Source organism: Lepidochelys olivacea (assembly GCF_965140295.1).
Source record: "Lepidochelys olivacea isolate rLepOli2 genome assembly, chromosome: 16".
Classification (NCBI taxonomy): Eukaryota; Metazoa; Chordata; order Testudines; family Cheloniidae; genus Lepidochelys; species Lepidochelys olivacea.
Window position 1 is genome coordinate 23,190,272 of NC_140426.1, and position 24,389 is coordinate 23,214,660.

Here is a 24,389-nt window from a genome sequence, read left to right on the forward strand (position 1 = left end):
CAGTTAAAATCCAAGGAAAGAAAAAAAGTCAAGTGATTTTTTTAAAGTTAAAAGAAGAGGAGGACTTGTGGCACCTTGGAGACTAACCAGTTTATTTGAGCATAAGCTTTCGTGAGCTACAGCTTTTAAAACTTTAAAACTTCTGTTTTAAATATTGTGGGCTGGCCTGTGCTGCCCTCAGCTGGTGAGCTTTTACTGACATGGGTTGTCATATTGACTTGCCACAGCAGAAATGGTGTGGTAATTTACTCTGTCTCCAGCTGCTTGGAGTAACCAGCCATGAATGTTATCATAGAGTTGGGTCTCCCCTTTCCTAAGGAGATACACAGCGATTCATTGTTTGGGTGCATTATAGAAAGAGGGCACTCTAGCACCTGGCAGAGCAGTTATTATGTGTTGTCCATATGCACTAAAGAAATACAGTCTCTACTGGAACTGAAACTTCATTTCAATGCTCTTACCAAAAAAAGCAGTTACTTTATTTATTTTTTTAAAAAAAAGCCCTTATAGTCCTAGAAGCGTAAACAACTAAGAAGCAGACATTTTAGAGGTTTTGTGATATGATGGGGATGTGTGTGTACACTAGCCCAATTTAACTGGACCCCCTAAAAATCCTCCCTTCTTCAAATGCAGTGTTTCTCTCCTCAAAAAGGTCTGTAACAATAATAGGTGCTCACGGAATAGTAATGTAAACTGTTGCACAAAGCAATTTTAACTCTAAGGAGTCTTGGTTCCTTTCTCTCCAGTTTATTAAGAAACACAACTGAGTGTTTTCCTACCTGTTTGGGAAAACTAATTTTGATGCTTATACCGCCACTTCCAACTTTGTTTACATACAAGTACACCCCCCCCCCCTTTCTCTTTCTGAAACACAGACACTTCTCTCAGCTAAATCTATACACCAACAAACGGATGTGCTTTTTCTCCCTGTTTCATACTGTTTTTACCAATTTATAAGCAGATGTGGAACAGTAATTTTCCACCTCTGTCCGCTGCTTACTCTTACCATGCATTAAGAGTAAATAAAGGCAGATAAAAGCCTTAATCTTCATGGAATGGCTGAGATGTAGAAGTACTGTCCTCCAAGTCTTACCACTTTCAGAGCTGCAGCTGTTCAAAGGAAAGACCGGTGTGCAAATTTTTGTTTGTTTCTTTTTTAATAAACATGAATATTTGACTCTTTGAATAGCCAGTCCTCTTATTCCAGGGTAATTATTAAACTGGAATCTTACTTCCGTGAATTTTAATTTGGAAACCGTTAGAATATTTTTATTATTTTGCACATATTGTGCTCTGCAGTGCTCTGGCAATATCACCAATCAGTGGATGTCTTGGTAGAATTTGTGCATTCCTTAAGCTTTGGTGAGCCTGCTGAAATGTTTGTGGTCGAGTGTAAATCAGAAGCTTGAGTCAAGGGGAAAACTATCTTGTTTCATGCATTGGCTGCAGCATTTTCCCCTTTCTCACTAAACACCAGATGATTCTCCAGGGCCTGTTATCACCTTTTAAAAGGAGGTTTTGGATAGCAGCAGTAGGAGTTATAGGTGGTGTTTGCTGCGAGGCAGTAAGGGAGTGTTTGAATTAGAGATGCTGGGGTAGGTCAGACTAGAGTCATCGGAAAGTCGATTCCCTGTAATTGATGTTGCAATGGGATACAGCAGGGAAAGTGAGCAGATGCGAGTCTGGACTACAAGTGCCCAGAGATCATGTCATGAATCTGGGCAGTGATAGCTCTTCTCTGTCCATTTTGTTTTTATTTACATAACTGAATCACTTAGGAGCTCTGGTGAGACCGTGCCTGGAATGTCAGAGTCAGCTCCAGACACGTTACCAGAAACATAGAGACAAGTTAGAAAGAATTCAGAGAAGAGCAACAAAAATGAGTAAGGCGAAGAAAGATCAGGTTTATGGGGGATCAGTATGAGCATATCCTCAATGGAGGATAGATCCACCAATTGCTATTAGCAAGGATAGTCAGGCATGCAACCCCATGCTCTGGGTGTCTCTGAACCTCTGACTGTCAGAAGCTGGGAGTGGACAAAAGGGGATGGATCACTTGATAAATTGCCCTGTTCTGTTCATTCCCTCTGAAACATCTGGCACCGGCCACTGTCAGAGGCAGGATACTGGGCTAGATGGTCTGACCCAGTATGGCCATTCTTATGTAGCTTGGCTGCAGGACAGCTGAGTGTAAAGCATGCCAGTCTGCAAATATATGAAGGGCTTAAATGCCCAGAGGGAGAATTATTTAGGGAGGTAAAAAGCAGGTATCATTAGGAGTAGTGGGGTGGGCCAAAGAAAAGGTACTCTTCGGTTGGATGCTAGGAAAAAAAACTTTACTCTGTGGAACTGTCTCTGGAGAGAAGTGATGGGAGCTGTGTCCCATAAGAGTTTTGAAAGGAGACTGGACAGCATGCCAGAGAAGATATCCAGTAGGGGGACATTGGGCCCATCCCCCTCAGCCAATGTGCTAACAAGTGTTCGTTACATCAATATCGAGGATAGGTCACATTTTTTACCAGAAGGGATAGTGACATTGTAATCGGAGTCCCGCATTTCCGGTCTAGTCACTAGTGCACAGACACCCACCTCATAGAATGCCCCACTGCAACTGGACCCCTGGTTCCTAGCCACTAGGAGTGGCCAAGAAGTAAGTGGGCCCAGGAGACGGAATACCCCTTTCCTGGAGGGAGTCTAATCAGAAGAGAATTGGGGCATGCTGGCAAGGAAGGCATTGGGACAGAAAGGAGCCTAAACTGCATCACTCTAGTGCTCAGTGGAAGCCCTCAGGACCCAGGGCAGCCAGTCTACCTTTCCGCAGCAATCACGTACTGTAGAACAGTGCTACTCAAAGTGGTGGTCCATGGACCGGTGCTGGTCTGCGAGCCATCGGCTGCCAGTCTGCGCACACACTCGAAAAAAAAAATTGCCAGTCCCCCACCTTAGATAGCTTGAGAAGTGCTGGTGTAGAAGAGTGTTCTCACCACTAGCGTTCCCCGACTCACAGCTGGGTGTAGCGTAGCGGTTCTTTCCTCTCTAGGGCCTCTTCTTGCAACTCAGCCAGGTCACATTTTAGTTCCACCCCTCCTAGGGTAACAACAAGTCCAGCACAAAAATCCAGTGTCCTCAGATCTGGGCATCAGACCCACGGTCCGTACATTCTTCTCTCAGGGTTTAAAAGCATCCTTATCCCTCTGTGTCAGGGGCTTCACACCACCTTCCCAGTGGCAGAAGGAGGAACCCAGGCACACCTTGCACAGTGAGTTGCAATCCAGGGACCCTGGAAGCAGCCACAGTCTGCTCTATCAGACACCTTGCCTCGGCCTCCCTGGACTCCTACCATGAGCCTTTCTTCAGGCCTTTTCCCCAGCCCCTTGCTGGGCTCTTTGTACTGAGCAGTGCCTCCCAGGGCTTTTCCCCAGAGGTCTGCTTTCTGCCCTTTATCAGGGTCAGCCATAGGAGCTTGCTCCAGTCCTGTGCCTTCAGGTATCTTTCCCCACACACGCTTCCTCCTTGCCCTGCAGGAGTGTTTCCCACAGCTCTTGCCTGACTCTAATTCCCACAGAGCACCTGCACAATTCTTCCCCCTACAACCCCTTCTGTGCCAGACTTTCTGTCCTTGTAGCTCCACCCAGCTCCTCTCCAGCTGGGCTTCATCTTTCATTAGACCGGGGGCACCCTCCAGGTTCAGCCAGGTGAGTTAATTGGCCTTTGGGGCCCACATTAACCCTTTCACTACTTGTGCAGGGTGGACACCTCACCACAGGTCACTGAAAACTTCTTTTGAAAAAGCAGACTCCAAACTGGAAGACTGATGTATCCTGCCACTGAGCCATCAGACAGCTAAAGCTCACTTTATGTCTGGGGCACCGTGCGCTGTAATTAGTGAGCGTATCCCCATACTTATCTCAGTAGGAAGGTACACATTTATAAGATGTTCTCGAATAGACCTGTCATGCTTACTGAGATGTTAATCAAACGCTGGCTTCCATAATAAGCAGTTGTCTTCTGCTGTTTGTTCAAAACACAGGGCGCTTCTTTCCTTAAAAGCTTTTGTTTTCATCCCTGAGCAGCCAAGCCTCGTTCAGATAATTCCCCAGCACTGAAACTGTGTATTCAGTGCCCTGTGTTTCCGGAGCTTGGCTCTCCTCGAATGCCTTTCCTGTGTGTAAGATGTTGGGTTTACTTTGCATCAGTCGTGAAGGTGATTTGGATGGTTATACTAGTATTTGCTTCACACCACTTCTTTGCCATGCTTTCCACCAGTGACATCATCTTCTCTATAATCTATGTATTGACTTCTGCCATATAGAATCATAGAAGATCAGGGCTGGAAGGGACCTCAGGAGGTCATCTAGTCCAACCCCCTGCTCAAAGCAGGACCAATCCCCAATTTTTGCCCCAGATCCCAAACGGCCCCCTCAAGGATTGAGCTCACAACCCTGGGTTTAGCAGGCCAATGCTCAAACCACTCATGCAACAAGCTTTGAACCCGTCATACCAAAGCTCAGTTTTCAGCGATTCCAGTTAAAGGCATAACTACATTTGCTGATAGCAGTAGGCACATGAATATTACGTGTACTCCTTATGTCTGAAAAGCACCATAATTTATTATTTTCTCACTATGTTGGTCACATTATTTTGTTTCATTCTCCTTTCCTTACCCCTTTCCTTTGTCTACCTTCATGCTTTGCACTTGTCTAATTGATATTGTAAGCTCTGCAGGACAGGGGCTAGGGATAACATTTTCAAACCCACCTAAGCGACTTAAGAGCCTCAGTCTATGGGGTGTAGGAGCCTATGTCACTTTTGAAAATGGGACATAGGCTCCTGAATTACTTAGGCGCTTTGCCCTGGGTCTTTTTCCCTCAGTCTCAGTGGAGTTGCATGCAAAGTTTTGGCACTGTATAAATGTTTATGAATAAATACTTGAAACTATCTTTCCATCTGCAAGAGACTTGTCTCTCCTTCCAACATTGTTACTAATTTGTTTTTGAGTGTAGTCCTCTGGATTTGGGTGGACCACAGATGGAACAGCTGTAAGAGCCATTCATTGATGGCTTCCCAGCACTGCTCAACTTGCCTTGGCCAACACTTATGATTCCAGCAAATGTTTCCTGCTTTTCAGACCCTTAATGCTCTGTGTGAGCTCCCTCCCCAGAGACGGGAAAAAAAACCCGTCCAAGCCCAGCCAGATGAATAAATTGTTTTTATTCTCTGTTAAAAATTGAGAACTTCCAAGGAAATTTTGTTTTGATACTTATTGTCAAAGGTCTATTAACTGAGCAAGAGCTTGCCAAGATCTGAAATACTTAATAGCCAAATGTCCAGACACAGAGCACCAGCTTGGAAACTATGGAATGAAAAACACAATGTTCTAGCAAAACAGAGAGAGAGAGAGAGATCGAAAACGATTCTCATGAGGAGAGGAGAATGCTTTCCTGTGTGTGTGTGTGTCCCTCATCTTGCTCCCATTGAGGTCAATGGAAGTTTGGCCACTGACTTCAGTGGGGGTGGGAGGAGCAGCAGACCCTTGTTTAAGTATCTTCCCAGAAAGTTAGGTAATGAATTTGAAGATTCCACTCAGTTCCGCTCTAGATGCAAGGAGCCTGCAGTATAAACACATATAGAGATTCATTTCCTCCCTACCAGTGTTCTTCGTCTGATCTCCACACCATCATAGACTGTACAGCATGGTTACAACAAACCTCTGCGTGGGTTTCCAGTAGTGCTTGATCCCAGATCCTTCAGCATCACCTGCAGCGCTTGGAACTCTAGGAGTAACTCCATCATGTGGTAGCGGTAGTAGGCTATTATATTCTAATGGACCACCTGAGGGGCATATGACACACACAGTTCTAATGTGGCCCAGTGGTGCAATCAGTGAGAAATATTATTATAGGGCACTTATTGTTTTGTATGCTGCTTGGATGAAGCAGGCTCATTGCTGGCTCTGTTCACCGGATGGCAGGAGAAAGTAGGCCTGGTTCTTGAGTCTTTTGACGCCAACTCTACACTGTTATAGTTGAACTCAATAAGCCCAAAGACTGCTAGATGCATGTCACAGTTATCTTGCTAAATCCCTAACAGCATACAGTGTGAAATTATTGAGCTAGCTCTTGCTCTCCCATCTTGTCTGGCAAGAGAAGTCCTTTTGCCAGCAGACGAGTGGTCCTTCGTTGTTGTACCTAGAACCCCACTGCTCCACACCAATTTCACTGTAGCTTGTGTAGAGGCTTAAATCCATGTGCAAGAGACCCAAAGCATTTGCCAAATGTTGCTTCTTGCTTATCTATATGTACAGGGAAATATGAACAAATCATCCTCACCCTCCGATCACTCAGCCAGCTCCCTTTAGCACTCTCTGTCCTTTCCCACAGTTCAGTGACATTGGTGTGAGAATCTTTCCCTCCACAAGCCTTGCCATCTGGAACAACCTTTTTGTTCCTCAGCACCCCATCAACTCTCCGTCTATTTCCAGTTCTCAGCTGATCCTTTTTTGTCTCCATTGCTGAAGCCTCTCTCTATTATTGGCCTGTTGACCAAATATTTAGTTTATTTGTCCATTATTGCACCGCCCACTGTAATGAATACCATATTGTCCTGTATTACTGTTTTTTGGGATTGAGCCTCCATAAATGACTGTACAGAATAAATCTGTGTGGCCTCCAAGTGGACCGTGTGCAAAGGCATGTTACGCCCTTATATTTCAGGGGGATCTGGATGTGTTTCCTTGTGATAAAGCACCGACTTATGCAGTCTTTATTGACAGGGAAACGAAGAAGGAGCTGGGACTCCTCAGTCCCTCTTCTGTTGGAGGTGAAAGCGTGAAGAACCCCTTTGCTGCTAAAAACGCTTCTTAAATTCCAGTGCAAACAGGGCTAGCGTTGCATTCTTCTCACAGTCTTTTGTACAATGGCTCTGAGGTTAAGCTACGGAAGCTCTGTGTCTGTGGCAGGGTTCGGCTATCTTGTTACAGCAGCTGTTCTTTCAGCTGTGGTAAGTGATCAGTCATATAATTAAACAATGTAAAACTTTTCCTCTGCTAAGAAAATACTTGCAAGGGTTAGGCTTCCCTAACTGCACTGTGCAGGCAGTGGAGTAGAAACTGTAAGAGGGCACTGGTTTAAGTATCCATTTGATGTCAGGGTTCAGTTTAGATATGGATTCAGCAGCTAACTTGCTGTCTTGCTTTCCAGTCTGCAGCATTTTGTATTTCTGCCATGTGAGCTGAGCCTAAATTTTATTTTTGTCTATTAACTGCTGAGAACTTTCCTCTTTGTCAAAGTACTGGATGCTTATGATGGAATATTATTTCTTTCCTCTTTGCCTTTATTAGTTTCTAGTACTCAGAGGCATGCTAGGCCTGCCCTGGTAGAGGGACACAGGCCCTTCCTTTAATCTAAAATACATCAGGATTGATTTATTTCTTTTTAATATTGCTATCCTGAATTCCTTCTAGTTGTAGCCTTAGAACTTTATGGTCTCAAAAGAAGCGATAATACATTGTCTGTGCTTAATAAATAATAATAATATAGAGGCAGCAATGGCCAGTTAGAATTGCAAAGTTTGCCAGGTACAGGGTAGCTTGAAGGGATTCAACAGCTGTCAGGAGTAGAGATTTATTAGTATAATTCCTAGAAGCCACATAAAAGCATTGGAGTAAATAGTGCATCATAATATCACAGAAGTGTAAACATTAGGGCTGTAAAAGTCCTGTTAGGTCACCTATCCATCTCCCTGCCAATGTCACATTGTTCTCTGCCATGGTTTTCCCTGCCTAGCAATGATAGGACTCCCAGCATTTGCCAGTGAGAGACTGATAGATCACACATGTTATAGGGAAATATAACAGTGATTTTGCAAACCATGTAAAATATATAGATGAAAGGGGAAAATATATATATATATTCCCTGGAGCCTTCCAACTTATGGAATGTTTATATACAGGAACGGATAGAAAGGGAACTTCCATGTCTTTTGTCTCCACCCTTCCATGCAAAGAAGTGGTGAATCAGCAGAGGAAGAGTAACGGCAAAGCTGAACGGACGGGGAGACAGTAATCAGAGAACAGGGACTAGAGGAAAAAAAGAGGCTAGGAAGGAAGTCAGGAAATGGAGGTGGGTGGACCTGGAAAGTAATAAAGGTCAACAAAGATTTTCCTTAGACGATTTCAGTGCGAGAACCAATGGAAACTTTCCAATTGTTTGGAACTGCAGTAATTAGGAGTCCAGAAAAGCAGTCTTAGTTTAACAAGAGCTTCATTGTACTGCACATGCCTATGAAATCTCTATTTCATTTCCCTCTCCCAGCCTGTCAGCATGGTGGAACACGCTGAGTTTCTGAAGGCTGGAAAGGAGCCGGGCCTACAGATCTGGCGGATTGAGAAATTTGATTTGGTACCTGTGCCAAAAAACCTGTATGGAGACTTCTTCACTGGAGATGCTTATCTGCTTCTGAACACCGTCAAACAACGAAGTGGGAACCTGCAGTATGACCTGCATTTCTGGTTAGGTAAGGTCCGAGGGGCTTGTCTCTGTCTTAATGGAAATTGGCAGTTCTTCCAACTCCTGGAGCTAAACCTGGGAAGGTGAAAGTTCTTGCATGGTGTTCCTCTCACTGGTCCAGGACTCTTGGGTAAACCTGTCCTGCCACAAGGGAAAAGAAGGCAAAAGTGGCACTATTAAGGTCATGTAATTTTATATTCCCATAGCGCCTCTCATTCCAAAATGTTTCACGCTTTCTCTGAATGCTGCACTACTGACATGCAGCCACCTCTGGAGTGGAGGGCAGCAACTAGTCATTGCCCTGCACAACCACAAGAAGGGAAAATGTTGTTCAGACTCTACAACAAACCCTTACACTTCTGTAAAGTGCCATGGGATCTTTAATGCTCACATAGAGCAGACGGGACCTCAGTTGAGCTCTCATACAAAACACGCATCCCCACAGCAGCTCTGCGGTGCTGTAAAGTGGTGTAGCCTGCTAACGAGAAACGGGGCTCTAGTTTAGTGCGTTGTCATATCTATGTTGTAGCAATGCCAGATAACCTGAGAGAGGGATTCTCAAGGGTTGCTGACAGTCTGCAGAGCCAGGCTGTTGATCCACTAGTGCCCCCTAAGGGTCTGCTAGATTGCCTGACTTTTGGGCAGACTGAATGCATCTTCTTGCCAAGTCAGCTGGCCAGGCTGTCAGTGGTAGTAGCGACTAGCTCTTATCCAGAGCTTTTCATCTGTAGATCTCAAAGCGCTTTACAAAGGAGGTCAGTGTCACTATAGCTGTTTTACAGACTCAGTCCCTACCTGGCTGTAATCAAATATCTGGCAGTAGAGGTTTTTCAGGAAACTAGCCCTCGAGGGAATTGTTTGCATAGGGTGAAACAGCGAATGAGAAGGCAGAGGCCCTGCATTCACTCTGCGGTGTCTTCCTTTGATTTCTAGGGGATTTCTGTAGTCAGGATGAAAGTGGTGCAGCTGCCATATTCACTGTCCAGATGGACGATTATCTTCACGGAAAGGCTATCCAGCATCGGGAGGTGCAAGGGCACGAGTCTTCAACTTTCCTGGGATACTTCAAATCCGGCCTGAAGTACAAAGTATGTATTTGCTGGACATCCAGCCTAGCAGGTCTGAATCTGAGTAGAAAGGTTTCCCAGCCTGTCCATGTCACCAAGAAGAAGTAAGAGTTGCCCTCTTGTCGATCACAGGGAATAAATTCCTCACCAGATGTTTTCAATGACAGGGTACAGAACAGCAACTCCTAGTAAGAGAGCCTGGGCTGGATTCGATGAGACAGAAATGAAAGCCCCACGCAATTGTAGGGACTGGAGATTTGTTTTTCTTGGAAGAAGGGAGCTGCCCCAAGGCGTCTGCAACTGATTTGGGAAATAGAAATCTAAGTTAATGGCAGATGTCTTGCCCTGTGCGTTGATTGTACCCCTCCCCAATTACCCAACTAGCTATGGCCTTTCCAGTATCACTATTTCCATGCCCACCACATTTCCTCTCCTACCTCTCTTGGCATCTATCATCGGTAGTATTACGGGAAGGTGGGGGAAAGCATTGTGGAATCATTCTTCCATAGTGGTGCAAAATGGTGGGATAGGAGGGGGTGGAATTAGATTATCCAGAAATAGTCATCCACATTAGCTATCCACTGGCACAAGCAAAGCAACATTATGCCAGACTCTTCCGCAGTTGGCTATTTTTTTCCTTGTCCAGGATTTTCCTACAATTTTTTTATTTGCTTATTCGTAACCCTAGTAGTTTCCATTCCTTTCTCATTTTAATTTGGTTTCACTTTTTGGGGAATGGCTGAAACCTACTGCATAAATTGTCCAAGAATAGAACAGAAGCTTCTGCCAGATATAGACCTTTAATCTGTGGATGTATCATTTTTGAAAGTGTTTTAAACCTCACCTTGGACAAATGCAGGGAAAAGGACAGGTAGCAAAAAGGTGAGTTTTCTCTTACCGCGTGTTGTATGGAGAGTGAAAGAATGTGTGATAGGCAGTTGTCCAGAGACAGACTGCTCAAAGGGAGGCATCATGTTTTAGTGGTTAGAGCAATGAGCTGGGTGGTCGGGAATTGTGAGTACTATTCCCAGCTCGGCCCTGATATGGTCTTTGTAACTTCCTCTTTTGAATTCACTTTGTTTTCTGTTCACTCTTTCTCTTAGCAGCAGTGAGAGTGAATGGTAGAGTATGAGCAACCGGGAGTAGGTGAAGGCGCATGTTCCACATAGTGCAATAAAAAGGCCAACATAAACTAGGCTTCCTCCACTTCCCACTCACCCCCTTTATATTCATATTCAGAGGCTTGCTTTACACAGCTTGGGTGTGTCCCAGGATCCTTTGCATCTTTTTCCCTGCGTATGTTGGAGAAGTGGCTCCGGGGATTGGCGTGATGATTGATGTAGTGATATGTGCAGACAGAGACTGGGGACTAGCTTGCCCCCTGAGGCAGCTGTGGGTGACCCCTTGCCCTTGGGAGATGAGAACCTCTGACACAGACACAACAACTTCAGTCTCTCAGTTCCTTCAGGGCAAGCATGTGAGTAGGAGTTACCGTCTTCTTTGTTCTTCAAGGCTGGTGGAGTGGCTTCTGGCTTCAAGCATGTGGTTCCCAATGAGGTGGCTGTCCAAAGAGTCCTTCAGATCAAAGGCAGACGAACGGTTCGAGCTACTGAGGTTCCTGTGAGCTGGGACAGTTTCAACAACGGAGATTGTTTCATCCTTGATCTGGGCAGTGTAAGTCTGCTAGTGAAACACACGTTTGGCAAATCTTTGGGGAATGGGGGATGTCTTGGCGGGCCGTTTTTCTTCCTAGTCTGTGTTAAGCTGTGCGAGGCTCCCCTAGGTCACCAGTGATTTCACCAACTGCACAGCCGATCTATTAACTCTCTATTGCCACGTTGGAAAGTGAGCTGTACTTTCCTGGTCTGTTGAGCTGTGGGACTCCAGCCCCCTAGATCCACGCTTCCCAACCCCTCACCAAATGCTGCTGCAGGCTGCCCCTTCCTGCCTGCATGAAAAGGCCCTAATGCACCGCTGCTGCTTAGCTCAGCCCTGTTAACCCAGCCATTGGGGTGTTCTTTGCATTATGCTGCCTAAAGAAGCCTCATGTTCCTGGAATGGGGCTCTCTGAAATGCCGTACTCTTTGTCTGTGCCCTGCAGGACATCCACCAGTGGTGCGGTTCCAAGAGCAATCGGTTTGAGCAGATGAAGGCCACCCAGGTGGCCAAGGGGATCCGGGATAACGAGCGGAGTGGCCGTGCCAAAGTCTACGTCGTGGAGGAAGGGTCAGAGCGGGAGCAAATGCTGCAGGTCACTTTCTTTGTATTTCACCAAACATCACAGCGAAGTCCTCTCTGTGCAATCAGCTGCGGGGGCGATGAGCGGGGCATCCAGATGAAAGGACGGCCTGTACGCACGTGTGCGGTGCAGAATGTGTATGTCGATGTACAATATCGGCAGGAGAAGGGCTGTCAAATGGCTACAGCGCAGGCTTGTGAGTCACGATATCTTGGTCTAACTCTGGCCTTGCCATTGACTTGCTGTGTGGCCTTGGACAAGTCGTATACCCTGTCTGGGCCTCAGTTTCCCCATCTGTTTCCTGCACCACAGTGTAAGAATTAATGAACGTGTGTGAAGTGCTTTGAGGTCCTCAGAGGGAAGGGGCTATCCAAGTGCACAGTACTAGTGTTATTTCTGCTGACCATTCTATTGTGCAAGGGACAGAAAACTGGGATTTGAGCCCAGTTTGGAGATCAGAATATATCAGTTTTGATGTTGTTGACCTACAGTTTTCTCTTGTGTGGTTTTGTGTGTGTGTGTGTGTGTGTGTTCAGAGCATCTGGGGAGCAGAAATTCTCTTGGATCAACACACATAGCTAGCAGATTGTTTTCCTCTCTCTCAGGTTCTGGGACCTAAGCCCAATCTGCCAGAAGGAGCCTCTGATAACCTCAAAGCTGATGCATCCAATAGAAAGCTGGCTAAGCTGTATAAGGTAACAAGAAGCAGATGGCTCCTGACAAAGGAGCCCTGCAAAGGGTGGAATCATAGAATCATTGAAATGTAGGGCTGGAAGGGACCTTGAGAGGTCATCTAGTCCAGCCCCCTGTGCTAAGGCAGGATCAAGTAAACCTAGACCATCACTGAAAGGTGTTTGTCTAACATGTTCTAACTAGACAGAGCTGGAGCAGAGCAGAGGTACTCTGATTCTCACTAGTGTCGCTAGCTATTTATGAAATGTTAGCAAAGAACGTTTACAGCAAGACCATCTAAGTGGCCACCATCACTTTATTGCCTTGACCAGGCCTTACTGACTTCCATGTGACAGCTGGAATTTTCAGGAACTGAGGTGAAATGTCGCACATGCCAGCCCACTGGGAGAGTACGCAGTTGCTGTCAATGAGAGAAGGAAGTGATGTGAAATGAATCAGTGTAGCAGCTGTATTCGGTGGGGGGAAGAGGGAGCGCTCCTGTGTCCTGTCAGGGAGATGTCAGGTATGAACTAGAATCAATGAGCTTGGGACCCAACTCTGTTAACTCCTCTGTCGCCATTGGGCAGGCTGGCTCAACAGCTCTGGAGGTTCAGTGCTCTGGCTAGCCACAGTGTGGGCAACAGCAGGGCAGACTGCCCACAGGGACCTGCCAGTGTCCCTCAGCCCTGCCCTGAAGAGACCACTTCAAGGGGCGAGAAGGGAGTTTGGGTCCATGGCCATTCAATCTGCTGGGGGGTGATTTAGTAAACAAGTATGGGACGTGGTTTTGTGAGGTCAACACTTGTCCATTAGTAACTCAAGTCTGAGTCCACCAAACTCATTTGATGTGGACCAGCAAACCCACCAGGGCTTTTCCTCAGGATAGTCATCAGGATGCTGAAATGGCCCTGTCCAGTCCTTGGGGCACAGGACAGTTCTGCTGAAAAGGCCCCTTTGGCTGCATTTGCACTGAGGACATTGGAGAGATGGGCCACCAGTTCTGTAGTCTCATAGGAAGCTGCAGTAGTGGGAGAAATCCCTGAAATCTGTGGGGCAGACCACCTTCGTATCACATCACTGCTCTGCCAAGAACATCACGTTTGAAGGACAGGAAGCGTGAAGGAAACCAATGCACCCAAGTCATGACGTCCGCCTCCAACTGCTTCATGTAGCTGTGGAACATTGAGGGGAGAAGGTCTCCAGGTTCTTCCACACAATGTCTCTGAACTGATCCTCGTGTTGCATTCTCCCAGGTCTCCAATGGTGCAGGGAACATGGCAGTCTCTCTGGTTGCAGACGAGAATCCGTTCTCCCAGGCTGCACTGGACTCCAACGACTGCTTCATTCTGGACCATGGCTCTGATGGGAAAATCTTCATTTGGAAAGGTACCCTGGGAAGGGAGGAGAAATAGATAAAGGCAGGCGTGCGCTGGATCTATATTCGATTCTTGCTTTCTGCAAGTAGTGGGTGGGGAGGGAGTGCATGATGCCAGTCAATTGCAGCTCCTCCAGGGAATTAAGGAACAGCACACGGGCTCAGAAGGGCATCTCGTCTGTAGCTCCTCAGGTGGAGGGATGGCTGCTGCAATGTGGCGCCCAAAGGGGGGGGTCTCAGGAGGGAGACTTAGCAGAAAATGTTAAGAAGTTCTGAGTGGAAGGGTAGATCATTTAGATTCACGGATACCCATGCAGGGATCTTTGTATACGGCGCCCCGGCAGGCATGCGGGTCTGCCTGTGGCAGGGGGGACACTCATGTGGAAATGGTTCCCCCATGAGCTATGCGAGTCTCCTCTCTCCCTCTGTGCAATCCTGATGCCTGAGCACCAGGGGAGAGGGTCTTGCTGACTGTCCCTCGCTGTGGGGCTCGTGCCCGTCAGAGCATTACAAGTGTTTGACCACAGGCCACTGGGCTGTGGATCATGGATGACTGGGATGGTGCAAGGGGGAGGAAGTTTAGACTGTGTCACTGGGCCAAATGCTATAGGACTTGGCACGTACAATTATAGAGTCATAGAGTTCAAGGCCAGAAGGGACCACGAGCTCTCTAGTCTGACCTGTACATCACAGGCCACCAACACCATCCAACCACCCTCACACACAGACCAGCCAAAGTATTACAGCCGTCAGGAGACTAAACTAGCCTGTGCCACAGGCAGAGGACAGGAGGGACAGAGGAGCTCCAGGGCTGGAGGCCCCCAGAAATGGCAGAGAATTGATTTAATGAGCTATCCCAGGTGATCCTAATCATTCACTACATCACAGATGGTTGCTGTTTTCTTCATCACCTGCAGGTGGAGCCCTACTGCAGTGCAGCAGTGGAAGGGGTTTAACTTGTGGACGGGTGACTTGCTTTCCACTGTGGGCATGAAGGAAATCGGGGGGGGGCGGGGGGGGGAAGAGGGTTGTTTTTAAATCAGAGTGTATTATTGAACAATCATCAACCCTGCCCTTTTTGTTCTTATTAAAGGCAAGAAGGCCAACTCCGACGAGAGGAAGGCAGCCCTGAAAACTGCCTCCGAGTTCATCTCCAAGATGCGGTACCCCAAACACACCCAGGTAAGTAGCGCCGGCGGGGGCGGCTGCATACCCTGACCTTGGGCTGATGCTCAGATACCATTGAGGGTGCACCTCAAACTCTCCTCAGCCAGCCACCTGGGGCGGTGGTTCAGTCTGTCTGAGGGCCAGCAGGAGAAACAGAGAGAAACTGCCCAGGAAGGACTCAGAACGACTCCCATTGGGCATGAAGAGGCGCTGACTAACCTGTCCCTAGGGGAAGACTTGCCCCATGGCTTCTCCAGCATTTTCTTAAGAGAGATTCCTTCTCTCCCAGCCCCACTGTGCTGTGGTAACCAGTGGAACACGCTTTTGAGGTCCATGGTTTTATTGTGATAGCACAGACTTTCCAGGTAGATTTGTGCTTAAAACAGACTTGGACAGACACATGGGCCGGGTGCAAATGAATGCTTCACAGCCAGTGGTCACTTTGCTGGTGGAAATGCTGTGAGAGCCACCCAGTGCGGTGTGTAGAACAGCACCTCTCTCCCGGTGATAGTGGGAGGGAATGATTGCCAAATCTCCCCTTATGGGGCCAGCGAGACCTGTGGGCACTTCAGAGGCGGCCGGCCGGCTGGCTGGCTGTGGGTTTGCGACGTATTAGTTCAGGGCTGCCCCAGGATTGCTCTCTGTGGCTGAATCCTGCCCTGGGGAGTCGCCCTAGGGATTTGTACGGCCCCGAGTCTTCCTGAAGCCCGTGTTACAGCTGGGATTGGCTAGAACTGCAGCCCTGCCAGGCTCCGGGCAAGACTCCCCCTGACAGGCCGGCTCCCTCGTTTCAGATCCAAGTCCTGCCTGAGAGCGGTGAGACCCCCTTGTTCAAGCAATTCTTCAAGAACTGGCGGGACAGGGACCAGACGGAGGGGCTGGGCACGGCCTACATCTCCAGCCACATCGCCCAGGTTGAGAAGGTGCCCTTCGACGCCGCCACGCTGCACAACTCCACGTCCATGGCTGCCCAGCACGGCATGGAGGACGATGGCTCTGGCAAGAAACAGGTAGGAGGTGGCATGGAGGGAGCCTGGAGGCACCAGCACCCCCAGGGGCCAGTTTTTGTCTCCTCTTGATTCTTCCATTATCTGCCTCCTGGCAGGGGACAAGGGGAGGGTGACAGTCTGGGAGTGCATTGCAGCAGAGGGACTGCCCAAGAGAGCTTCTCCCCTCTCCACCTGGACTCCTGGGTTTGTGCAAAGAAGCCAGGCTGAGGTTGTGCTCAGAAGGGCTAAACACTGAGGCATCCTCTTCTCTCTGCTGTGCAATCCCAGTTCCAACTGAAAAGAGGTCCTGGCCAATGCCTGCCCCTTTGGAAACCTGGGGGACCAGCCCGGCTGAAAGCTCAGCCCAAGGTCACCCTAGGCTGGAGAAACTCTTGGGTACCACCAAGCCAGCAAGACGACTAGTCACCCAGCCCACAGGCGCTCGGCCCCACATTTACCCCAAGGGCCCTGCGCCTTTTGGTGTATCTGGCCCAAGGCTGGGGCTTGTAAGGAAACCAGGCAAGTTTTGCCTTGATTCTGGGCCTCTCTGGGAAGGTTTTGCACAAAGCTGGATGTCACTGGCTGTGGGAAGAGCTCATTGTTTTACCACCTTTCCCCAGCAGGTGGCACTGCAGGGCCATGACTCATAGGAGGTTGACTACGTGAAGTAAAAACAGGAAAAAAAGCCCCTTGTTAATGTCGCGCAGTTTGTTCTGTTCTCACATTTCCTGGTTGAAGGTATTTCCCCTCCCCCTTCTTGCTGCTGGTTTTGCAGATCTGGAGAATAGAAGGCTCTGCTAAAGTGCCCGTGAATCCTTCGCTGTATGGCCAGTTCTATGGCGGGGACAGCTACATTATCTTGTACGACTACAAGCACGGTGGAAAAATGGGACAGATTATCTATACATGGTAAGAGGGATTTTCTGGAGAGGAGCCAAAAAGCAAATGCCCCTGCACTGTAACTCCATGGGACTGGAGTCCACTGCTGTGAGATCATATCATTATGGGCTGCCACTTACCCCGGGATCCACCCGAAATTAGATTTCTCCCTGGAGAGGCTCCCCCTGAAGGCCAAATACTAGTAGGAGGATAGTAGGGGGTTGGGGCATGTGGGGGTAAGAAGGGGTCAGTGCGAAAAGGAATCAGACACACTGTGACTGGGCCTTCCAGGCAGGCCCCAGTGGAACTGGGGAAGCAGCAGCCACTGCCAGGGGAGGAGAGCGCTCTCATGTGGCTTACACATCATCATGAGCTGTGCAGCTGAAATCTTAAGGGAGTGTTCACAGTGTGGAGGTTGAGTAGTGGCTCCTGCTAACAGCCACAGCAGCTGTTTGTTAAATCAGCTACCACAGGGTTAGGCATAATGGAAGACTGTGGATACTTAGAAAACCCTGCTCATCTTGAAAAGTATTGATCTCCCTTCCTAAACATTCCATTCTCTGTCTGTTAGCGGATCCCTCTCCGCACCTAATGCGAAATGCTGTGCAAGTCGGTTAACAACCAGGAGTCCCTTGCCTTTTCCTGACCTCTCTACTAGGGCTTAGGAAATTGCACTGTGATCTGAGGACTTAGATTTTGTTCTGTTTTTCAGGCAGGGTGCAGATTCCTCCCAGGATGAGATCACAACCTCCGCTTTCCTCAGCGTCCAGCTGGACGAAGAGCTGGGAGGCAGCCCTGTGCAGGTAGATAAACTCACCGCTTCTGTAACTAATGACATGTGTGCCTTTGCCATGGCAAGCCAGTTTCCTGCACCCCACTCCGGTGAGGGACGCCGTCCTTCTGTGCCTCACTGTTAATAATGCTCAGGGGTGAATAAAGTTTGCATCATGACAGTTGGTGCAAAGTGTCGGTAGCTGACGCTGCTTGCTGGCAGGGAGGAGAGGAAAAACTTCAGATATATTTAGCTTCCCTTTCTGTAGGCTGCTGTACTGATCTAAAGTGCAAACTTCCAGAGTCAGCATAGACATCTGTTTGGATTCTTGGCTGTATTTAAAAATCAAAGCGCAAGGGAAAAGAAATGTGAGTAAGAGGAGAGCCTCTGGCACTAGGGAGAAAGAGGCAAAGAGCTCCCAAGAGCCGAATGAATTGCCCAGGGTTTCCACTGCCTCCTCCCCCACCAAAAGTGAAAGGCCTGAGGGGCTCAGGGAAGTGACTGTTTTGCAGCAGGAAGCTTAAAGACGCAGTTTGTCTTTAAAGGGGGGGAAAAAAAAGTGTGTAACTCATCAGATCCCTGAGCGCGTGGTTCGTAGATTTCTCATGACTCTAAAGGAGAGGTGGTGACTGAAATCCATCCCATGATGGTTTCAGGATCCTCTTCAGTGCAAACATCACATCTGTGGTGAGGGTCGATTTTCTCCTATGATACTGGATGGCAACGGGCCTGATTGCATGTTCATTTCCCCATGCAGTTCTCTGCCGCCAGACCCCAGCAATGGTGCAGGAGCCTTTGCACACCCTGCCCTGCCAGAGCTGCTTGGAAGAGGCTTTGTGCCAAGCAAAGCCAGGAGCCCAGTAAAAGTTATTGACTAAGCCCTTACCAGCTTTGCTTCCTGTTAGTGTCTTCTTCAGTTGCGGTGCAAGAAGCCACCTTTTCAGGTGGTTTCTGCAATGTGACAAGGGACTTTTATAGCTGCATCTACATCAGGTGGCCCCGGTCCCACTCAAAGGACTTGACAAAGAACAGTAAAGATGAGGTGGCTGTTCAGCTGTGTAGCTAGAAGGCACCTAACTCTCTTTACACTAGTGTTTATTGCTGCTAGTCGGGTCAGGCTAGGGTGACCAGACAGCAAATGTGAAAAATTGGGACAGGGTGGGGGTAATAGGAGCCTATATAAGAAAAATCCCCAAACGCTGGGACTGTCCCTATAAAATCGGGACATCTGGTCACCCTAGGTCAGGCTGCCATATGTGAGGTCCCTCCTATGCAATTTTGAGGGCCTAATTTACCCACACACCAGTTTCTGTGTGAGAAGCAGTGGTTTTGTTCCCTGCTCCCAGTGAGGGCATGCTCGGAGGGTGAAAAGGAGCAGCCTATTTGGGAATCCCTGGCTGATCTGCATCATCTCATATGTGACACTGAGTTTCCTTCCCCCCAGAAACGAGTGGTACAGGGAAAAGAGCCAGCTCATCTAATGAGCATGTTTGGCAGGAAACCTTTGATTGTCTACAAGGGTGGAACCTCCAGGGATGGAGGCCAGACAGCACCAGCTGCAACACGGCTGTTTCAGGTCCGGTCCAGCACCTCTGGAGCCACTAGAGCAGTGGAGGTACGTGATGGGAAAGCCAGAAAACCCCGAACAGTGGGTTCACACGTAGCAGTTGGAATGTAAAATCTTATATCTTGTCACACCACGTTCCCTCTGAGAGCAGAGGCAAGGCCAGGTTAAACTTTCTGTGGGACTTGTGCTGAATTGAAACAAACTTCGGTGTCTAGATAAGCTATCAAGAGCTTCCTCTTTTCCCCATGGGTGAGTAGTAATAATCACCCTGGTCCCATGAGTTTATTAATACCATTTTATATTGTTAAGGGCTTTTCTCCACAGTGCCCAAAGGACTTTGTATACTAATATAAAGTGAGACTTTCATGCACCTTTGAAGAGCATCAGCCTCTGGGATGGGATGCAGCAGTTGGTTTAACAGCACACAACAATGGCACTTAACAGCTAAAGGCAGGAAGTGAGAAGTATCTTGTATCCAAAGAGAATTTGAGCCAGGACTCGGGTTCATTCCCCTATTCTTGCAAAATAAATAAAATAAAATAGAATAAAAAAATAAATCTTGCTCATTAGTCATAAATAGTCCAGCAGCCTCCTAGCTCCATGCTAGGGTATTGGTTCATTACTGACCCAGGGGGAAGAATGCCACCTACAGAATCACCAATGCCAGCAGCATGGAGTTTGTTCTGTGGAGGTCTCCCCTCCGAGTACTTAAGTATCCTGCTGTTGTTTGTGAGCTCTGGCAAGATCCCAGCCCTACCTATTTCGGCTGCAGGTCATCACATGCCACACATACACACCTATTTAATCTTCTCATGTTTGTTATACAATCTTTCTGCTTCAGCAGCTTGACTGTTATCCCTTAGTCGTTGATGTTTTTACAGTGGATGGTTAAAGTTTGTTCAGCAGTGCCAGGGGTGCTGATCATAGTCCTTATATATCTATCAGTGGCGAAAGTACCAACCTGTTTGATAGCTATGGTGCTGTTGCTTTCCAGCTGGATGCTGTTGCCAGTGAACTGAACTCAAATGATGCGTTTGTCCTGAAAACTCCCTCCGCTGCTTACCTTTGGGTTGGCCAAGCAGCCAGCGACACCGAGATATCTGGGGCACAAGAGCTGCTGAAGATTCTGGGAGCTCGCCCAGTACAAATTGCTGAGGGCAGCGAGCCAGGTGAGGGAGGCCTGGCTGGGCCACACAGATTCCTTACATTGTAGCTGCAATTTCTTCTTCTCCTTGGCAGTTGCCCAATGGGTATTTACTTTGGGATTCCCACATCAAGGCCAATCAGAGAGGTGACCAGCAGTTCCGCCTCAGGGAAGCTCATCCTTCCAGGCTCTGCACTGAAAGAGATAAGGGTATTTCATACAGGGGGGAGTCCAGCCACTCAGCAGGAGATATTCAAGTGAAGAGGCCTCTGGCTTATCGGGGAGAGGCCATGGGAGTAGGAGCAGTTTTAAAATTGCACACACCCAAAAGAGGGAAGGTTGCTCTGGGGACCCATTGAACACCCATTGCAAATTATCAGGTCAGTATAGCGGGCAGGGACCTAAATATTTGTTTCACCCCATCTCATTGCTGCTAAAAACAGATTCCCCTCCTGATGCCTTTGGTAGTCACCAGGGGAGAGTCATGGTTGGAGCCAATTCTAATCAGGGGACAAAGTCAACCCCACCTCTTCCCTGAGATATAAAGATTCTAGCCTCTTGACTACCTGATTAATGTGCAAGCAGGAAGCTGGGGATATCAGGTGCTCTGACTCAGCTTTACCACGGGACCGTGGCATTGCCCTCCCGGGTCAAGGATCCCATGCGACTCCCTCGGCTGCGGCAGCGTTCCCGCGCAGACGTATTCAGGAGCAGATGTGCCACTGAAGCATAAGTCACTGGAGTTCATGATCTGACTCTGCTGTAGCCCCTTGCGGTCTGTGGGTGGGCAAGGGATGTGCCTTTGATGTCCCATTGTTTTGGATAAAGCACGTTATAGGGAGCACAGGAGGGGTCCTTCCCTGCCCCTGCAGCCCCAAGGTTGGGCACAGTTTGGTACACTGCACAGGTGCAGAATGGCCACTCCAGAGCACCTTTCGATACTCGTGTGTAGTGGCCACTGGGGGGGGGTTTGCTGTAGGCATAAGGAGAGCAAACACTCCTGGCCATGCTCTGTGCATGAGCAGCATGGCCCTCTGTCCAGCCAGGTCTCAGGCAAGCAGAGGGAATTAGCGAGGTCCCAGGGCAGGAAGCCCCCCAGTGGCCTGACGGTGGGTGTACATGGAAGGAGCATCAGCATACCCCTCTCTCTTACAGATAGCTTCTGGGAAGCTCTGGGTGGAAAAGCAGTGTATCGCACTTCCCCCCGGCTGAAGGACAGGAAAATGGACGTTAACCCCCCTCGCCTCTTTGCCTGCTCAAACAAGAGCGGACGCTTCATTGTGAGTGTGTGATGGACTAAGAGGCGACGTTTCATAAGGAATCAATCCTCCAGTGGCCAGGACTGGGGAAAACCCATCTCAGCCAGGCAGTAGGCTACAGTTCCACCTCCCAGGCCACTCCCCAACAAATGCCCAGGGGGCTCCTCCCCAGGGGACTCTGCAGAAGGAGCATAATTAGCGCCACTCTGCTGCAAAGAAAGCAGCCAGCTCTAAAGCCTTGTTCCCATTCCACTGAATCCCTGCAGCATCAAGCTAGGGCTCCTTTGCTGGAGGCTGGTGGTCAGGCTGTTTTGGCTTTAACTCCAGCACTTGCTGAGTGACAGGTGTTAGGATTAGGAGAATGCGGTGTGTGAATGACTAAGCAGCACCAGAGACTAAACTCTGTTTAACTGCATGAACTGTGAACGAACTGGTTTCTATGGAAGAAAAAGGCTGGTAACACTGGCCAGCTAGGTGGTGTGTGATCAGGTACCATGCAAATTTCCCCTCCCCTATATGCTAATGCACCTTGTCCCCACCAGAGCACCCCTTTGGGACACGCTGTGGCATTGCTGGACTTCTTCTCTAGTGCCGGACCCCCGTCATCTGTCATCCTGGGCTGTAGCAATCTCCAGCTTCCATGGCCAGGCCTTCTGGGCGGGTCTTCTCTCAGTTCAGCCCCTCTGGGGTAACAGGAAAAAAATCAAAGCTGAATGCTCTGTATGCCAGGCCTTTAGCTCCCATCTGGGACCAATCTGTCTTTTGCCTCTTTAAATCCTGATGCTTGTGCTTCCTCTTGTTGCCCAGTCCTTTTGAATAGTCAATAGTACGTGCAGTGATGGCCACTTGATCCAAAGGTAATGTGGTTCTTGTCCCAGAATCAGGGGACACAGAACTAAAACCCATGAGTTCAATAGCTTGTAGGGACCCTTTGGGCGTATGGCAAGGACATGCCAACTGAGGGGAAAGCCGAGACTTGTATTAAAATAAGGAATAAATCCAGAAAAGCTCCAAGCCACATAAACAGATATCCCCAATATTGTAATATTCCTGTCTCTGGTATCATTCTTTGCATAAGCTCTTAGATTTGCATAATTACACCTATCCTGGAGGCCCTGGTGGTAAGAGACAAAGGACCAGCATTGTCTCTGGCATGCCAAATGTGTCTGATGGTCCACATTTCTCAATGCCCAAGACTGGTGGTAGAGAACAAGAAAGTACAAGGGGCAAATGATGGAACACCGACAATGATAAGAAAAGTTCCTTTCTACATGGTAATTTGCCCTATTATAGGGTCTGAACATCATTATGACTATTCATGTAAAGGCTTAGACTTTCATAGAATACCAGGGTTGGAAGGGACCTCAGGAGGTCATCTAGTCCAACCCCCTGCCCAAAGCAGGGCCAATCCCCAATTTTTGCCCTGATCCCAAATGGCCCCCTCAAGGATTGAACTCACAACCCCGGGGTTTAGCAGGCCAATGCTCAAACCACTGAGCTATCCCTGCCCCACATGCCCAAATCTAACTTCCTCACCCTCACAATATTGGGGTTACTTATCCTATTGGTTAATACATTAATGCCATTTAGCTCATTATATTAGTCACCTCTTGCTTGAGCAGATTTGCAGTTTTTACTTCCATGATCTTGCAGTTGCTGTTTACCATTAGGTTTCAACTCCTGCTATTAAGCAAACTATTCCTAGTTCCCCAAAATCTAAGCATTACTATTAGGCCATTTATCTAGCCTGTGGTCCCAGGCTTACTCAACCTGACTATACTTATGACAATTTGCTTAAACTACTGTCTGACAGAATGCAGGCTTGTCATTTCCTTGTGTTACAGCAAAGACTAAGCTAGCCTTATGGGCTATGCTCCCTTACTGGGGGAGAAGGGGAACTTACCTGCTCTTCTAGGCTCCAGCCCAGGGACCCTGTGTTGTGCAGCTAAGGGCTGCTCATTCCAATCCACTGCCACTTCCCTGGGCTACTCCTATCTTTTCCCTGTTTGTCAGTGTCCCTCACAAGGCAGACTCCACTGTTCCCACTCAGAGCTCTGTCTCCTCATGCAACTTCTTCCCAAGCAGTTACTGAGGAGCTTCCTAAGGCCCTTCCCAGCTTTGTTGGCAGCAGCTGGGCTGTACTTCAGGCAGGCAGCCTTTTTCTCTCCCTTTCTGTTTCCTTGGAACAGGAATCCCTCCTTCCCCCCAAGCTCTCCCTGGGGCTGAGATAGTGATTTAGGCCAACTGTAGGGCCTTAGCCAGCTTCCCTTTCAGCTGACACCTTACCCCCAATTAGACCTCAAGTTTGCCAGATTCAGCAGGCAAATAAGCCAACCTTCTCCCACCAGGTCCACCCTGCTACATGCCAGGAGGCAGCATATATGCTGATCCCCTTCCCAAAGCTCATCCCAATTGGCTGGGAGAGAGGGGAGTGTTGCGCCACCCACTCTGCAGGGCCTTTGGTCCCAGACCCTTAAAGAGACAGTAATGGGTTTTCTTCCCAATTTCTGTTTATTCCCAGGACCTCTTCCTGTCTTCCAGTATTTCCTAGGTTCTTGCACACCTCTTCTTATATGTCATGTCCATTATTGGAGGTTTGTAACCATGGTAGCCCAGTCCGTACAATCCTCTGCTAATCTCTTTGTGGATGAATACACCTTTTGATCCACCCAGGATTACCACATTGTCCAGCCAAGATCATTTTCTGCCTTGTGTTCTTCTGCCATCAACTTTCCCTTCCAGTACCTGTAAG

The 24,389-nt window shown here is 48.3% G+C and overlaps 1 protein-coding gene across 4 annotated transcripts in view; it reads left to right on the forward strand.

The window, feature by feature from the left end:
* Positions 1 to 24,389, forward strand: part of GSN (gelsolin) — a 52,672-nt gene that overhangs the window by 25,863 nt on the left and 2,420 nt on the right. For 3 of the 4 annotated variants that reach the window (XM_084650246.1, XM_084650248.1, XM_084650247.1), the window contains 13 exons: positions 8,313 to 8,514; positions 9,441 to 9,595; positions 11,087 to 11,248; positions 11,676 to 11,825; positions 12,419 to 12,508; positions 13,739 to 13,871; positions 14,954 to 15,042; positions 15,822 to 16,037; positions 16,792 to 16,925; positions 17,608 to 17,698; positions 19,112 to 19,282; positions 20,229 to 20,403; positions 21,534 to 21,658. In XM_084650246.1, the coding sequence (XP_084506372.1) occupies positions 8,322 to 8,514; positions 9,441 to 9,595; positions 11,087 to 11,248; positions 11,676 to 11,825; positions 12,419 to 12,508; positions 13,739 to 13,871; positions 14,954 to 15,042; positions 15,822 to 16,037; positions 16,792 to 16,925; positions 17,608 to 17,698; positions 19,112 to 19,282; positions 20,229 to 20,403; positions 21,534 to 21,658 (1,884 nt within the window). In that variant the 5' untranslated portion in view covers positions 8,313 to 8,321. Of the gene's footprint in view, positions 1 to 6,819; positions 7,000 to 8,312; positions 8,515 to 9,440; positions 9,596 to 11,086; positions 11,249 to 11,675; positions 11,826 to 12,418; positions 12,509 to 13,738; positions 13,872 to 14,953; positions 15,043 to 15,821; positions 16,038 to 16,791; positions 16,926 to 17,607; positions 17,699 to 19,111; positions 19,283 to 20,228; positions 20,404 to 21,533; positions 21,659 to 24,389 lie in introns of those variants that run through there. The other variant, XM_084650245.1, reaches the window with a different exon arrangement.